The sequence below is a fragment of the Cryptomeria japonica genome, chromosome 9 (genome assembly GCF_030272615.1).
Source record: "Cryptomeria japonica chromosome 9, Sugi_1.0, whole genome shotgun sequence".
Taxonomy (NCBI): Eukaryota; Viridiplantae; Streptophyta; class Pinopsida; order Cupressales; family Cupressaceae; genus Cryptomeria; species Cryptomeria japonica.
Genome location: NC_081413.1, coordinates 96,903,366 through 96,922,337, shown reverse-complemented (window position 1 = coordinate 96,922,337; position 18,972 = coordinate 96,903,366). Strand labels below are relative to the sequence as shown.

The 18,972-nt window shown below is 33.8% G+C and overlaps 1 protein-coding gene across 1 annotated transcript; it reads right to left on the bottom strand.

Moving 5' to 3' along the window:
• Positions 1-4,119: 4,119 nt before the first annotated feature.
• LOC131077913 (uncharacterized) lies at positions 4,120-5,386 on the bottom strand. The gene has a single exon (XM_058015502.2). It carries the CDS (start codon positions 5,361-5,363, stop codon positions 4,779-4,781), a length of 585 nt encoding a protein of 194 aa, XP_057871485.2. The 5' UTR covers positions 5,364-5,386; the 3' UTR covers positions 4,120-4,778.
• Positions 5,387-18,972: the final 13,586 nt, after the last annotated feature.

Sequence of the window (18,972 nt, the reverse complement as noted above, 5' to 3'; positions counted from 1 at the left end):
AAATGCAGACAAAAGAATTCAACGAAAAGGACTGTTACTTCAGGTAGGGAAAATAAAATTATGGTATTCTCAGCATGCGTCAAGAAAATGTCAAACCAGCGTTGTGGGTATGATGAACCACTCCATTACTTAAAATGCATAATGCCTTTTTTAGTTTGTTCGAATTTGATCTTATTAAGTAAATATCTTTCAAGCACGCCAACAATAACCAAATACTTCAACCAAAAGTGCACTGTCATTCTCCATTAATGGCAATAAAGCTTCTTTTCAAATAAAAAATACATTCTGTGCCATCTAAATAATCATGAAAGTTCTCGTTACCTTCTTTAAAGACCTCTGTAACTTCTTTCCATTTTCTCGTTATCCTTGCACAGTTTTTCTTCATCCTAACTACTGTTCAAATGTTGAATGAGGAGACTGTGTTTCTGCTAACTGTTGAAGAAAGCAATGAAAATTTGAGTTGCAGAAAACATGCATTTCAGTTTCTGTGGGATTATTTTGGATGTTCAAGGAAGAAATATTTAGTGGGTGGAAAAGGAAATCGGTGTGGAAGAAAAAGTGGGTGGAAGGATGTGGTTGAGAAATTGAAGAGTAGATGCAAAATATGGAAAAGGAATTCTCAATCTGATCTTCTTCAGTATGACTCTTTCAATGATACACCCAGTTTTGATGTGAGTTGTAGGATTGGTTAATGAGGACTATTGTTTTCTGTAAATTTGATGTTATTGGATTTAATTGTGTGAGAGTTTTTGGATCAACCTTTCACATTCTGTAATTCATCATTATGATGCAAGAGTGCATAAGAAAAAAGAGACAATTAAACACTGATACAAAAACTCTCGCACAATCGAATTCAAAAACAACAAATCATCAGTATTATAGATTGTGAAAATCTAATGTCATTACTTTACTTACATCTGTTAAACTGTATTGTCAGAAAAAAAATATGAAAAAAGAAGATGAATGCTAGCAAATACAGTTATGTTGTTCCAGCTTTGTATGGTTGTAATCCTTCTGGTCTTTTGATGTAGAAGTTCAGAAGGATTGTAATATTTTGATACTCCTCCAGATGTACATATTGATGGATTAGCTCAAGAAAATGTTGTCATTAGAATAGTTCGTCTTGCTGCTGATGCAAATCGTATTCTCTTCTGATGTCTTGCATTAGATTTAAAACTAAAGAATACCATTAGAATATAGGAATGTTGTGTGATGTTGTAGTTACAATTACCCCTTGTATATGTGAATGCAAAAATATGATACCGTAAGCAACGCACACAACACACATATAATATTGCACAAAATATTTGACTCAACAAAACTTTGTTTCATCTTTTTTCTTTCTTGTATGCTATTTAAATAGAATTAAAAAATTAAAAGATGAACATTTAATATATAATAGAATTGAAAAAAAAGTAAAATTAGAACATGTTTAGGACTGAAACTTGGTAGTCACTTAAATCTATCAAAAGTTTACATTTAATCTAAGACCAAATGAAGTACATTAGCTTAAATCCAATCTAAATTTATATTAATTTATATTCAATCCAAGTGAATTCTTATATGATTCAAAAAGTTTATCAATTATACATTGTCAAATGTGCATTCATAACTCACTTGCTAAGTTTCACTAGTAAACAATTCTATCTAGGTTCACTATCTTAAATGATTCTTAGCTCATTATATTTGAATACTTATTCATCTTATCATACTTGTAAATTCATATATCATTCAAAACACATTTACACCTATAAATAATTATGAACATGTATACTAAGACACCTATACATGTAATTACTATTATTATGATGAAATCTCGTGTACATATCATGTTGGTCTTATGTCCATATATTCATATGTTGAACAAATGATTTACTTTATTTTATACATGATAGATAGATATAGTGGTGATCATATTTATAAATCTCATATAGTGATTGTGGATGAAAATATGATTTCTTATCTCCACCTACCTATGATGATTGTCTTGATGATGGAGCTTATGTTGATTACATTTACTCTGTTACTAGTTCAATATAGTTACATATATTAGATGTGATAGAAATAAATCATTTTTAATCAATTATCTATGTAATTGTAGCATAAGAAGTTTAATGTCCTTGTAATTTTGTATTATGTGTTGGACTCACTTTGGTATCTTCCACTCATAGCATATTTTTCTAAAGGCTTACTTGGACCTTTCTATAGTCATTTTCCACATATAGTGTTATGGCATTTCCTCCCAGAGTCCCTTTTTTCAAATGCATACTTTGCCTCTCATAGTCCTTTTCTTCAAAACAAATAAATTGTATTAGCTTGGTGATTTTATAGTGTCTAGTTTTTTCAAAATTGTAACTATCTAGACAATAGCACTACACATAAATATCTACATGATGCCCTTAAATCCTATTATATTTTTTATTTAATACTCATTTTTTAGAATTTTATAGCTTGTTTCTCACCCAAGTTATTAGTAACTATTTGAAATTAATTTGAATTATTCTTCAACTCCCATTCATCCCACCCACTTCTCACTTTTTAATCTATCTTTCATTCTTTCTTGTAATATATTAATGCTTCGAATTCTCACTAGTAATTTACATCTTCTAACAATACTTCATTGGCATTGGTTCCCTTTTATGTGATTACGCCAACATACAAGAATAATATTCTTAAAGGATTTGTGGCATTTGCCAACATTCTTGCCTCTCTTGGCTTCACTACGCTTATGAAGTGATATTATTTCACTTGTCTTCCATTATACCTCTGGTAATAGCTTAGAATCCTTTTTTAGTTTCTTTGGCACCATGGGATCACCATCTCCTTGTTATCATTATTTTTTACACTTTAATTTTGTATTCTCAACGCTCTTAACCTATAATGAAATTGGATGGATTACAATATATAATGAATGCTTATTAAAACATAAAATAAAAGTCTGGATGAAAACCCAAGGAAAGGATGAAATTAGAGCATGATATGTATCTCAATCATATGAACCGAGACAACTTAAATTATAATTAACTCAATCTCATAATAGAAAAGCACTCTTAAATTTAGCTTAAATGTAATAAAGTAATAAGGGATCTAAGTAATTATGATGGATTAATTAATTACAAAGGTGATATCTTAATTACTCCAACATCAAGTAGTGGCAATATTTAAAATACCTTAGAGAAATTCTTAGATTTTGAGATTGAATTTATGGCTTTTGGCTAGTAATCAAGGTCAACAAACTCAAGCATAGAATGGTCTACATGTAAATATCAATGCAAATACATTCAATTTAGTACTCCAATTGAAATGTTCTTAAATGAATGCACCTTGTAAAGTAAATGTTATTTGGCATCCCCTATATGTGTTTAATTTTACAAATGATACCAATTTGACTCCCAACAACTAGTGAAAAAGGGTAAGAGTCAATAGTTTAAAATTTGAAAAAGCTATTTTGGGGTCAATCGAGTAGCTTGAGGTTGACCTTATTAAGTGTAGGATTGGCCTAGGAATGTAGATGCAAAATCTTAAGATCAAGATTGGATACATGAACATGTAGGATAATAATAGAGTGAATGAATGTAAATGAAACCAAAACAATGTTGAATATATATAAATTTATAAAATTGAAAATAAATCAAAATAAACAAAAATTATGTAAATTACCAAACTCATAAAAAATATACAACTATCACTATATAATTATATTAAACCATTCCATCAAAATATAAATCTTAAACTAAATAAAAATTTACATAAATATACAAATTTTACCACTACAACAACATTTCATTCTACATCCACATTTTAATTTGATGCATTATTAATTCTTTCACTTATCATAATCTTCCCGTTCATAAGAGAAAACCCAACTCTTTGTTCTCGTAAGTTTCCGTTGCTTAAAAAAGAGTACAAACATATTAAACATCCAGCAGTTACAGCGTCCCCAAACAAATGATCCGGTTGCTTCTCTCCCTTATCCTCACATTTATATCTGTAGTATAGTCATATTTATTCTTCTATAATTATATATATCTTATGCATGGAATAACAATGACAGTTAGTATTTATACATGAAATTCGCTCTGTATATATACTGGTAAACAATCTAACCATCTTCCGCAAATTTCGTTTTACAGAAGTGTAAAACTTAGCCATTTCCTTTCTGCCAAAACCATTTATTTTCATATAAACTTTTGAATGACTCAGGATCTCTGAGAGCATTAACAGGGAAATATCAAACCACATTGCTGGATTCTCAGAAAGAATGAAAATACAAGAAAAAAAAACTTCCAGCCAGGGTGGCTTAAAAGTATCCAAATCGCCAAGCCTCAAACCCTTATGATCTACAGATGCAAAGAAATGGATGTGAATCTAAACATTATTCTGCAGATTGAGGAAACACTGGATTTTTTCTCTATTTTTTGAGAGGGGCTTTGCACAAGGTCGATTTATACAGACATTCATAAATAATGGCAAGCTCATCCTAAAACAAAAACCTACAGTCAGAGTGCCTAAAATGTATCCAGATTGCTAAACTTCAAACCCTAATACTAGGCAGATGCAACGAAATGAATGTGAATCCAAACAATATTCATACACAACGATGCAGATGGAAGAAACCCTGGTTTTTTCTCTGATTTGTGAGAGAAGCTTTGCACAAGGTCGATCCACACAAATATTCATAAATAATGGCAAGTTCATCCTATATTTTACGACGAGGAGCTTTGGACAATGTCGATCCACACAAATATTCATAGATAATGGCAAGGTCATCCTATATTTTAGGACTGTAGGGTTTCCCAGGGCTTAGCCACAGGGGCTGCAAATCTGGCAGAAAATGAGCGCAACGAATGCCCGTCCTCTTCTAAAGAGCCCTCATCAAAATTAAGCGCATAACTGTCAGGATCATACTGAAACCTTGCAGATTTAGTCTGAATATCACAATATACACTCTTTCTGTTACTTTTTCTGATCCTCCTGAAAAAGACCTTTAGTTTCTTTTCCTTGCGAGACCAGTTTAAAGCCACTTCATTTGCGAGCGAATCAGATAATTCTCTTCCTCTCCGCACAGATCCTTTCAGCTTGTCATCCCAGGACGGAAATTCGTCGGATCCGTGACAGCAGCAGCTGAAAAGCTTCCTGATAAAGTTTCTGTCAACAAACGGAGAATCACTGTGTCGATCAACAGTAAAATCACCCTTCATTAAGGGCCTCTCATCGTGATTCATTCTTGGAAGAAGATGCATGAACAGAAGCACGAGCCAATTTATTAATGGTGGAGAATGTCTGTAGCAGTTGACCAGAAATTTTATATAATTGAAGAGGATGAGTATAATGCATGCAATTTTGTATTTTACGGATAGCATGCGAGGGATTAGGGGATAACCTCTCTGTCAGGTCTGTTAAAGAGGCGGATGTTACGGGTTCGAATCTCGTGAAATCCAAAGACGTTATGTTAACGTGGACCCGGCGGGATTTAGATATTTATTTTAAATTTTAAAAATAGTAGTTATATTGATAAATAAGCTTGAAGACTTTGCACAGTAGTTAGATCAAATCTAAAACAATAATAATAATAATTACTCAACTCAAAGATACTCTTGCAACCACTTTGTTCTTTATGCTTTGGCTTTGACTGGAAAATTAATATTTTTTTCTTCAATGTGCATAATACCTTAGTATTCTCACCTTCATGAATTGAGGATGAATTAGGTGGGAGAATTTTTTTTTTTTTGTTTGATGACAATTTTTTTAAAAAAAAATTATATTGAAGAAAGTGAGGTGGATTCAAATTTGTTATATATTGTTTGTAATTTATAATTTGTGTTTTATTACATTAAATATTGTGATTACAATTGTTTGTATATTTGCATGATGAGAATGTCTAATTAATTGACAAATATATTTATTGATTATATGTGATATCTAAAAATTAGATAGTGTCAATGAGTCCTTAGTCTATGGGGGAAGTTGAAAGGTTTTTAATAAGCGATAAGAGGTCGAGATCATGCACCAGGTGAATTTGATCTAATGGATACCAACTCGTAGGTGAAGAGGATGAATAATCCTTCATCTAAAAAAAATTAGATAACACAATTCATTTATCCATACAAAATCTCTTTAACACCATTCTAAATGTCATTGATTAAAATACCAATTTTACTATATTATTGATTAACTTCAAAAATGTAAAATCTTAGTAACATTTATAATTAAAAAATTCATTGATTAAAACATCAATTTCATTATATTATTGATCAACTTCTTATTTTACAAATAGAATATAATAATTTTAAATAAAATGTTAAATCTCATAGCATTTAAAATAAAAAAATTAAGGATAAGATTTGCTTAATATGCAATGCTTCATTCTCTATTTATAGTCTATGCTTATCATGTCATTAGCCTAGTACTATTGCAATGGGTTGCTATCCATTTTTGTTATTATTCAATCATTTCTCCACTAATTAGACCTACAAATTTTTTGTTTTGATAATTTTTCTTAATTTTTATAAAGTCAAGAAGCATATTTTTAAGTTTCTAAATGATAGAAATTATTTTTCTCCAATCTAATTGACTTGAAAAATTTACATCTTATTACTGGATTTAGGCAATTTTTTAGGTATGTCAACATAATATTTGGTATGTTTAAATTTTCTTTTAAATTTATTTTGTACATCCATCAAATAAATATTTAACAATTAATTTTGACTCTATATCTAATTCTTGTAAAGCTTTATATAAATAAATAAACATATATAATATAAAAAATTATAAATTAATAATATTATTTCAGTTATCCTTACAATAAATTAATAACATAGTACTAATATATATATAATAATAAATTTTTTGTATTGATTATAAAGTGATCAAAAAAAGATTACAATGAAGAAAACCAGAGTATCAAAAAGGGGACAAGGCCCCAACGGAAATATAGCTCATAAGAGCAAAACGAAAGGAGTATCTAGAGTTAATAACAGTAAGCAAAGAAAGGTGCCCAATAAACCACTAATGGAGGTGTCCATCAGTGATATCGACCCAGGTGGTCCAACCCTGTTCTCCTTCCATCCATGCAACTTTTTTCTTATTTGGAATTTCCGGAAGCATGGCTAAGATGTCTTTCTTGGAGTTTCTGTTTCTCTTGATTTCTTTGCTCACTTTATCCAAAGTCTTCTCAAACACTTGAAGGTTATCTAGGTTTCTCCTCCATTCATGTCCATTCTTGAGTTCAAAAGCAAAAAAGGTGGCATGTCCGTCCTGAAGAAATCTACGAAGTTTCTTATGATCCATCATCATAGTGGTGTGCACCTGCAAGGAAATTTTTAAAGATGTGAGTTTAAGAAAAAACTCAGTAAGAACCCGGGGCGTGTCCTGGAATTTCTCTTCATTTCTGCATTTCCAGATCTGCCATAATATGTTAGAAGATAAAATATTCCAAAAAATATTAGAATCAACTTTGAGACCTTTAATATAACCAGTAACAATTTCAATAATGGAAACATGAGTAGGGTAGTATATGCCAAAAAGATTCCAAATATTTCTAGCAAAAGAACAATCAAAGAAGATATGTCTGCTGGTTTCCGGAAGATTACAAATTTTGCAAAGATTATTATCATGGTTATTTCTCTGAATAGGAAGTCTGTCAAGAATAAAGAGCCATTTAAAGCATTTAATTTTGGGTTCCACCCAACCTTTCCAAAGAATAACGAAAAACTTCTTCCAAGAAGAAACATCCAACGAGGAGTACCAGATTTTGTTAATATGGCCACGGATGGAATCATCATATGCAAGAATTTTGTAAATGTTATTAGCTTTAATCTTGGATAGGATGGTCCCATCCGGCCATTTGCATTGTAAGTACCTTTGAGAATCAACATGGCAGGTAGGAGGGAGATTTTGCGTTGCTTTAAGAATCATGTTATAAGTTTTTTTCTGAGAGTTTGGGAGACTAAAAGTATTTTTCAGTTCCTCCCAGCTAATTAAATTATCATGTTCAAAAATGTCAATAAAGCTAATGATACCTTTGCTGGCCCAATGTTTGGCAGAACAGCCCTGTAGAAGAGCAAGGGGTTTCCCTGAAAGTTTAAGATTCCACCAGATGGACCTTTCACCATAACTTTGAGTATCATCATGAAAGCCCTTGTTAACAATAGATGGTCTAACAATATTCCAGGCTTTCCAGATAGATTTAAAAACTTCCGACCCTTGAACTGAAATGGGGAAGTTACCAATGACTAAATCATTAAAGGGCATGTTATTCCAGAATTTAGCCTTAGTAGGAAAGCCTCTCTCAATATTATTCCTAACAAGAATCTTCTATGGGGCATCTCCATTCATGGAGTGAAAGATCCATTTGGCGGCCAGGGATATACCCTGGATCCTAAGGTCTTTCAGTCCCAGCCCTCCAGTAAGTTTATCAGTACAACACCATTTCCACTGGACAGAGTGCATTTTTTTTTTCCCTTGACCATCAGACCATAAAAAATCTCTAACAGCCTTTTGAATCTCAAAAATTTGGTAATTACTAAACATCCACGCAGAGGAGTAATAAATGTTGTAAGAAGATAACATTTTTTGGCAGACCTGAAGTCTACCAGCAAAGGAAATAGCACGGTTATGCCACATATTCAATTTTTTAGTGATTTTACCTTTGACCCAAAGCCACATGTCTTTCAGTGAGGGATTTATGGCAAAGGGGATGCCAAGATATTTCACAATCTTTTGGGGACCTCCCCATTGGAATTCATAATTTTTAAACCATTTAGGGGGGTGTTCATTCCATCCCAGACAGATGGACTTAGAATGTGAAATCTTAGCTCCAGAAATTTTACAAAATATCTTTAACTTGGATTGCAGATTTTCAAAGTTATCAGCAGTATTTTTAAAGAAAATAGCCGTGTCATCAACAAATTGGCTGTTGATGAGCTCCTCATTGTTGGGGAGAGATATGCCTTGGATAGTAGAGGAAAGTGTATTATCTCTAAGAAGATAAAATAGAGCATCAGAAGCAATGGCGAAGAGAGCAGGGGCCAAAGGGCAGCCTTGCCATATGGACCTTCCCAAGGGAAAGGTATCAGACAGGGAGCCATTAATGTCAATTTGGGCACAAGCATCCTGGAGAAGCATACTGACAGCCTTGCAGAAGAAGGGAGGAAAACCAAAAGCTTCAAGCATCATGTGAATGAAGCTCCATTCAATCCTATCGTATGCTTTTTTGAAGTCAAGGAGTAACATGCCCGAGTTCTGACTGGACTGAGAAGCCCAGTTCATGGCTTCCCAGCTAGTAAGGACATTTTCTAAGATATACCTACCTTTAATAAAACCAGTTTGGGTAGAGCATATGAATTTAGGAAGAATTCCAGCAAGTCTAGTGGCCAGAATCTTGGCAAAGATCTTATAGGAAACATTAAGGAGTGTAATCGGTCTCCAATTTTTGATGAGAGCTTTATCTCCATCCTTGGGGGTAAGCTTAATAATGCCTTTGTTGATAGATGGACCAAGAGATCCCTGGGCCAAAGCTTCATTGTAGATTTCGAGGAGGTCTTTGGCAATCTAGTGTTGATTAGCTTTGTAGAATTCAATGGGGAGGCCATCAGTGCCAGGAGTTTTATCATTTTTGAGGGAATTAATGGCATTGTTGATATCCCCTAAAGTGATATCCTCTGCAAGACAAAGTGCATCTTCAGAGGAGACCACCTTAGGGATAAGAATTCTGCATTGATCTCTGAGGTAGGCGGCTTCCCTCGTATCTTCAGAAGAGAAGAGCTTATGGTAGAATTGAGCAAAAGTGTACTTGATCATACCAATGTCCGAAATTTCATGGTTCTCATGGATGATCTTTTCAATAGTTTCATTATAATGTTTGTGTTTGATAAGGTTGAAAAAGAACTTGGAACCACGGTCACCATATTGGAGCCAGTGTGTCCGAGATCTAACCTTAGCACCTCTGGTTTTAGTCACAAGGTGTCTTCTGAGGGCGTCTTTAGCTTTCATAACCTGAGAAGTACAGTTAAGGTCAGTGATATTAGTTTGGTTATTCACTTCTGCCTTAGTTAGTTCAGCCGAGAGAGCTTTCTCAGTGAATCGGAAGTCCTTTGCTTTCTTTTGACCAATGGTCTTGAGCAGATTTTGCCAGGCAGGGATGTTCCTATTCCAAATGTCCCTCTTTAAATCCTTCGGAAAATTGGTCTTATTAATGATGTTAATAATGTGGATGGCAGCAAGAAGATCAGTATCTTTAAGAAGGCTAACATTAAGGAGAAATTTGGGATTAGCAGTGTTGGGTCTAATTGGGGCCCTGTTGAAGGTAAAAGATGCAGTGATGGGGTGATGATCCGACAGAGTGGAGGGAGTAACAAGAACGGAGTTACCAAGATCATTAGGGAGGAAGGAGAAAAGATTTCTGTTGGCATAAACGCGGTCGAGACGGGAGTAAATTCTATCATTCCCCTGTTGATGATTGCACCAAGTATACCAAGGCCCGGGATTATTGTTTTTATTGCCAGCAAGAGGGTCATAAAGTTGCAGAGAGTTTTTCATCTTAAACCAATGTGATTTTTCCATATCTTTCCAAGCAAAAGGGAGGCCCCCACCTTTGTCGTCCTGGTGTTCAACCATGTTGAAATCTCCAGCAATGACCCAAGGAATGCAGGGGAGGGAAGTCATCCATTCCCAAAGGGAACTTCTTTCTTTAGGATCATTCGAAGCATAAATAGAGCAAATGCCAAATTCATAGTTATTGTAGTTGAGAGTGACCCAGACCACTCTGTTACACGGGGAGATCCCACGGTTAGTTATAAATCTTTCCAATTTAGGATTAATAAGTAAAGCAACACCCCCTTTGCCTTTCTGGTGGTAGGTGTAAATTTTTATCGTATCTTTCCAAAGAAAGTTTAAATTGGATTCAAGAATGAAACCAGTAGCCTTAACTTCTTGTAACATAAGGAAATCTAGTTTATGACAAGATTGAAGGAAGTTCTTAATGACATATTTCCTATCGGGGGACTCTAATCCCCGCACATTCCAGGAGACACAGTTCATGAGGAAACATTTTGGTGAGGGATGCGCAGTTCAGATGAGACCATATTCGGGTTCATCACAATAGCAGAGATTCCTTCATCAGTTTTATTAGCACTTTTGTTTTTGGAACCTGGGGGTCTCCCTCTTCGTTTAGACAATGGGAGCCCTATTTTAAATTCATCTTCACAATCAGAGGTACTGTCGAATTCCATAGTTTTAGATATAATAATAAATTAATAAATAACAACATAATAATAAACATATTAAAAAATTATACAATAATATTATAATATAATAATTAAAATACAATATTGTTTTGTTTGTGACTCTAATCCTAACTTAATCTTAAATCTAATAATATCTCTAAATGAGCCTTAACATATTTAACCTAAGCCTAACATCACACCAACTTTAGACATAACTCTAATTTAACCATAATCCAAATTTAATTTTTGAATTGTATTAAATATATCATGTATTTATTAGTATATAATTAACATATGCTAATAATATAATAATTAAAATACAATAATATAAGAATCCTAATGTTCATTTATAAAAAGAAATTTAATAATAAAATAAAATTATTTTTAAATAATAAAAACAATATATTATTTATTGCAATTTAATATTATTTCAACTATAAGGATAAGAATTAGATAATATTATACTTTATCTTATTATTTCTAATACAATCTCATTTATCAAAAATCAAAATCAAAATCAAAATTAAAATCAAATTACAATACATATAACTTTAACCTATAACTGTAACCTACAATGCCTATCTTATTACATTTTGTTGAGAATGCATTAAACACAATACATCCAATTTCCATTAAGGATAGAGGACCCATCTCATGTTTTGTGGAAACTATCCCTATTGAATTTTTTATGTGAATTTAAGATCTTATCATTTGATCCTAATAGAGCTCCCAAACATTGGATCAAAAGAAATGATTGTTCACAAAGGTTTTAAGAGAGCTTAAAACATACACTTATCATATGTATTTATTAGTTTAATGTAAATATTTAAACTCAATGGATTTGACATTTTGACATTTGTTGGATCAGTTGATTTTAATAAAAGATGCATGGAATTTCTAGTTTTTAATTGTTAAAATTGCTAGGAATTGACAACCCCTTCCAACATTTATCTCATTTAAATTTTTGGTGTGTTCTCTAAAATAAGTATTAATTTTAAATAATTTTATATCTTTTTGATTGATGAAAATATTGATTAAAAAAGTAATTGTATTAAATGTTTTTTTAGAACCATGCTCATTTGTTTTGGGATTAGGTATGACACACATTTTATAAGTCTTAATGTTTAAAATATTTGTTTATTTGGAATAATTAATTATTATACCTTTGGATGATTAAGGATGGCTTTGGATGGAGCGGTGGCTATTGGGTCTGTTTTGTACACTAGGGCTAAGAGGCCCTAGTTATGCTCTATTCTTGTAGGTTTGTGGTGCTAGTTGTGAGTTGGTCTTTCTTATTTCACATGGGGGGTGTGTTCTATTGTGCAAGGAGTGGAGAGGCCATTATGTGTGTGTTAGTTATGGGACCTTGTTTTGTGTGCAAGGTGGGGTTCCTTGAGAAGCATGGTTGGGATTTGTTGTCTCTTTCATGTAGTGCATTGTCGGGGTCCTTTGGTGGTTGGGTTGCCTTCACGGTGTTTCTTCTGGGTGTTTGAGAGTTTTGTGCCCTTGGCGGGATTTTTGTAATCACTGTGGGTAGCTTTTGGGGTTCTATTTTTTTTTTTGGGGGGGGGGGGAACTGCATGGGTTTACATGTAGGGGATTCTTCAAAAAAAGATATGCCTTTCAAGGATGTAGTGTTAAGGGGTTCTCCTTCCTCATTTTTTCAAGAGAAATTAGGCATTGGATTGAATGACACCATTTTTGGGGAAGCTACTTCTCTTAATGATGGGTTTCAACCTTCTAAGGTGAATGGGTGTTTATCTAGAAGCTATCACAAACCAACACGCTTGTTATCCAACTAGAGATTTTTGTAGAGGATGTTGATTACTTTTCTAATCATGCTTTGATCTGCAAGTTTATGGGGATGCATGTATCACTTCCATTTTTACATTCTTGAGGCCGCCACACAGAAGTCGGAGGGTGAAATGGAGCTAATGATGGCAAAAAATAGTTATTTTTTGGTGGTCTTTTCAAACATAACAGACAAAAATAAGGTTTCGAAAGGAGGTCCCTACTTCTATAATCAAGTTGGACTTTTCATTAAGTCATGGCATGTAGGATTTAATCCTATAGAGGAGTTGCCCACTAAAGCTCTAGTATGCACCCACCTCCATGTTGGCTATTTGGTGGAATTGATTATGTGTTGCATTGATGTCAACACTAGTTGTTTGGATGCTTTAACGACACCCTTTTGGTCCCGGTAGTTTGAGTGGTTTCTGGTTAACTTGGATCCGGCATGATCCAGTTGACTCTGGTATAATCTGGTGATGGAATTGACTTGTTCATAATGCTTATACTCATACTTGGTTAGTTTATTTTGGTTTGGTGATTGGATGCTATCCTGCTTGCTATGAAGATTGGTTTCTAGTTCCAGCGAGGGTTTCACCGGCAGAGCTTTTGGTGGAGACCTTTGATACATTGCATAATTGGTGTTGGTGTATCTTCTGATGGATTTTCAGGATGTTGTTAGTGATTGTATTCGAGACTTAGCATTTGGAGATCATTATTGAAGCGTGTGGACCTATACTTGGTCTTGGTTGATCTAGGTTATGGAGCGACATTGATGTAACATGTGGGTAGGACCTATTGTTGTATTTCTAGGATGACTCATGTGTGGATATTATTTTTTTTGTCTAAGGCTGACATGGTTTGTAATTATGTAATTGGTTTATTGTCTAGTGACTGACCTGATTGTTTATGGTCGAGGGTTTGTATAAATAATATGTAAGATCTCATTATAGATCATCATGGTTAATGTAAGAGGTCATGGTCAAGGAATATAATGTGCAAATAATATAATATCTTTTAGGTAGAGCAGTTGGTCAATCATTGGAGATTGAATTGGGTTTGTGTAAGAGGATTTAGTCCTCCAATATTGAGCTTAACCGGAACTGTACTCAGGGATAGGAGATGCTATCTTTTGTAGTTCAACACTTCTCTGGATTGTAGTCTGGATTTGTATGTAGTCAGTGATGCTCCTTTTGTGATGAGCAGTGTGCTCTAGGTTGTTGGCCTTCTTGCAAGTGCAGGCCCCTTCATTGTAAATTCACATACTTACTACAGAAGTATTATCTGACTGTGGGTAGGCTTCCCACCATAGTTTTTCCCTTTACCAGGTTCTCCACATACAAATTTTGGTGTTGTGTGGATGGATTTTATTTTGTGATTATTGTTTATACTTAATTAGATTAACTATTATTCTGGTATTATTATTTTGGATTTTGGTATTGTTGTTTTAAATTGCTAATGCTTTCGATAATCCGTGACAATTGATTCACCCCCCTCTTTCAGTTGTCTTTTGGTTATCTGAACTGTCTATTAATTGGTATTAGAGCTTTGGTCCTCTTTGTAGAAAGCTTAACTACTTGAGGAAGATCCTATGGCGACTAACAGTTCAAGTTCATCTAGTTCTTCTAGAGCTATCTTTCGAAGGGATATACCAAGGCTTGATGGAACAAACTATACAATATGGAAGATTTAGATGGAGACTCATTTGAGATGTCTTGGTAAGGAGATATGGGAGATCACACAGAATGGTGTCACACCCTTTAATCCAGGATCTGACAATCCTCCTCCGACAAACCTGGACAAGGAGCTTGAGAATGATTGTAGAGAGAGAGAAGCCCTCTTGTGTGCACTTTCTGATTAACAAATAATGAGATTAACAAACAAATCATCTGGAAAGGCTATATGGAATAAGTTGCAGACTCTTAATGAAGGTGACCCTATAGTGAAGATTGCTAAACTTGATGGTTACCAGGTGAGATATAAAAACCTGAAGATGGAAGAAGATGAAAGGATTACTGCATTCATGGAAAGGGTAAATGAGATTGTTATGGGAATTCAATGTTATGGTGGAACTCTGAGCGAAGATGAAATTGTTTCTAAAGTCCTGAGAGACCTACCACTGGCTTACAAAATGAAGGCTATTTCTATCAATGAGTTGAGAACAATGGCTAATACATCTATCAATAGAGATAATTTGGTTGGGAAACTGTCTTCTTTTGAGCTTGAGGAATTTGGACCTTTTAGAGCTGTGAAGATTGAACCTGCTTTTCATGCATCTACATCTACAATTGGTAAGCAAGACTAGAAAGATTTATATGCAAAAGAATTAAAAGATATGAAGAGAGAAGATGATGAGTTTGAGCAACTTGAAGCACTATTTGCTAGAAGAGAACCAAAAGGACCGGTAGGAAGTAAGTATGAAGGAAAAGCACCTTTTAAATGTTTTGCATGTAATAAGATTGGTCATTTTGCATCTAGATGCCCTGAAGGGAATTCAAGATTTGAAGAAAGAGTTAAGAGATCATTTAAACCTAACCCTAGATATCAAAACAAGTATAGATTCAAGAAAAATAGAGACAAATCATGCTACATAGCAGATGAGGAAGGAATTACTGATTCAGATGATGAACTAGCAGAAGACTTTGCTAGTGGATCCGACAATGGGAAAGAATGGGTATTCTTGGCTATCAAGGAAGATGATTCGGCACTGGAAGAGAATGTACCTGACGAGAAGGCACTTGCTACTAAAATTGAGGATAAGGATGAATGGGTAATTGACAGTGGTTGTTCACATCATATGACTAGAGATAAAGGGAAGTTTCTGTCTTTGCAAGAATTTGATGGTGGACTAGTTAGATTTGGAGATGACAAGGCATGTATGATCAAGGGAAAAGGAACTATATCATTGGATGGTGAACAATATTGATAATGTTTATTATGTTGAAGGTTTGAAGCATAATCTTTTGAGTGTAGGACAAAGATAAGGGATTTCAATTATAATTCAAGGATGGAAAAAGCAAAATCATTAACAAATCTGGTTTGAAGATTGCAAACGATACATAGACAAAAGGTAACATATTTCATTTGAACACCGGTGAGAAGACATGTTTGGTTACACAAATTGATGAGAGTTGGCTATGGCATAAAATGTTGTGTCATGTGAATTTTGATTGCATTGTGAAGACCAGTTCAACTAAGGCTGTTAGAGATATACCTAAGATTATGACGCCCTATAATTCGGTATGTAAAGAATGTCAAATGGGTAAACATGTCAGAACCTCTTTTAGGAGTATACAAGATAAATCAAACGATGTTCTTGATCTTATTCATACTGATTTGTGTGGCCCTACTAGAGTTAAAAGTTTTCATGATGATAGATATTTCATGCTAATCATTGATGATTATTCTAGAATGATGTGGGTTACCTTTTGAGAGAAAAATCTGAAGCATTTGAAAAGTTTAAAATCTTTAAGGCTAAAGTGAAAACTGAGACAGGATTGAAGATTAAATGTATGAGATCAGATCATGGTGGAGAATTCACATCCAGTGAGTTTAATAAATTTTGTGACAAGCATGGTATTAGAAGACAGTTTTCTGCTCCCCAGACACATCAACAAAATGGAGTTGTGGAAAGGAAAAATAGAACTATCTTGGATGTTGCTACAACAATGATGATGGAAGATAATCTACCGCATATCTACTGAAGAGAAGAAGTGAGTACAACACTTTATACATTCAACATAGTACATATCAAAGGAGAAACCGATAAGACACCTTATGAATTATGGTTTGGTAATACACCTATAGTTAAGTATTTCATAATTTTTGGTAGTAAATGTTATATCAAGAGAGATGATACTATTGGGAAATTTGATCCTAGAAGTGATGAAGGAATATTTCTTGGTTATTCTAATGAAAGAAAAGCATATAGATGTTATATAACAAGAGATTGCTGAAAATAGTGGAGAGTGCTAATGTCAAAGTAGATGAGCTGAACAAAAGTCAAATCGGAATTTATGAGAAGGAACCGGTAGCACCTTTAACGAAACAAAGAGTTGAACCAATTACTTTGGAAACATCAAAGAATTCTACAGTAACTGGAGATCAAGGAAGAGGAACAGAGAGTCAGAAGACTCCTAGGTATGTGAGATTGAATCATTCTGAAGATCAAATCATTGGGGAAAAGAACAATGGAGTGATGACAAGAAGGAGAATGGAAACTAATGAGGTATGTTTAATTTCACAAGTTGAATCAGTATCAGTAATTGAGGCATGTAAAGATAAATTTTGGTTAAAAGCTATGGAAGAAGAATTAGATCAGATTGAGAAAAATAACACATGGACTTTGGTTCCCCGACCTAAAAATAAAAATGTTATTGGAACTAAATGGGTTTATAGGAATAAATTCAATGAGGATGGTAAAGTTATAAGGAATAAGGATAGATTGGTTTGTAAAGGATATTCTCAGAAGGAAGGAATTGATTATGGAGAAACTTTTGCACCAGTAGCTAGGATTGAAGCTGTAAGATTATTTCTTGCCTATGTTGCTTAGAAAAACTACAAGGTTTATCATATGGATGTTAAATGTGCATTCCTGAATGGGGATCTTGATGAGGAAGTTTATATTGAGCAATGTGATGGTTTTTCACTATCAGATGACACTGATATGGTTTGCAGGTTAAGGAAAGCTTTATATGAATTGAAACAAGCACCTAGAGCTTGGTATGCAAGGTTGGATAAATATATTTTGAAGCTTGGTTTTACTAAGGGTAGTGCTGATAGCAATTTATATTATAAAATCACTGATGATGATATACCGATTGTTGAAGTATTTATTGATGACATTATTTTTGGAGGTGAAGATAAATTATGCATAGAATTTTCTAAGAATATGGACAAAGAATTTGAGATGTCTATGATTGGTGAAATGAAATTTTCTTTAGGCTTGCAGATTACTCAGACTGACAAAGGTTTTTTTATCTGTCAAACTAAATATGCTAAGGAATTGTAGAAGAAATTTGTTATGGGATATTCTAAACTGTTAAGTAAACCTATGGTTACAAGTGAGAAATTGACAAGGAAATATGTTTATGCAATGATAAATCCTACAAGATAGAAATCTATGATTGGAGGTCTAATTTATTTGACTCAGACTAGGCCTGACATTATGAATGTTGTTTGTATTGTTTCAAGATTTCAGAGTGATCCTAGAGAAAATCATGAGATGGCAGTGAAAAGGTTTTTTAGATACCTACAAGGTACATCAGAATATGGCTTATGGTACCCTAAGAATGATAAATTTACTTTATGTGCATATACAGATGCTGATTGGGCTAGAGATGTTGATGACTGGAAAAGTACTTTCGGTGGAGATTTCTTTCTTGGAAAGAAGTTGGTTTCATGGATCAGCAAGAAATAGTCATGTACTTCTTTATCTACTGCTGAAGTTGAGTATGTTATTGCTGCTACTAATTGTACACAAGTTTTATGGATGAAGCAAATGTTGAAGGATATAAAGGTGGATTGTGATGCACCGGTAGTTATTCACTATGATAACTTTGCTGCTATTGATATATCAAAGAATCTGATATTTCATTCTAAGACAAAGCATATATCTATCAAGTATAACTTTATGAAGGAGAAGGTGGAAGAAAATGAAGTTAACCTGGTTTATGTGAACATTAAAGAAAAGATTGCAGATATTTTTACTAAACCTCTATCCAAGGAATCATTTGAGTACCTAAGAGACAGATTGGGGGTTTCTGCCCCTCTGACATAGACTTGATTGATGCGGTTTGGCATCAGTCTGATATGTATTAGTAGAGATACTATTCATTCTGGCACTGATGTGGGATGCTACTGCTTAGGGGGAGTAGTCAACTTTGAGATTCAAAGGCTTATGTTTTTTGATTTGATATTTCGGTCATATTTTTGGCATTGATCTCAAAGGGGGAGAGAT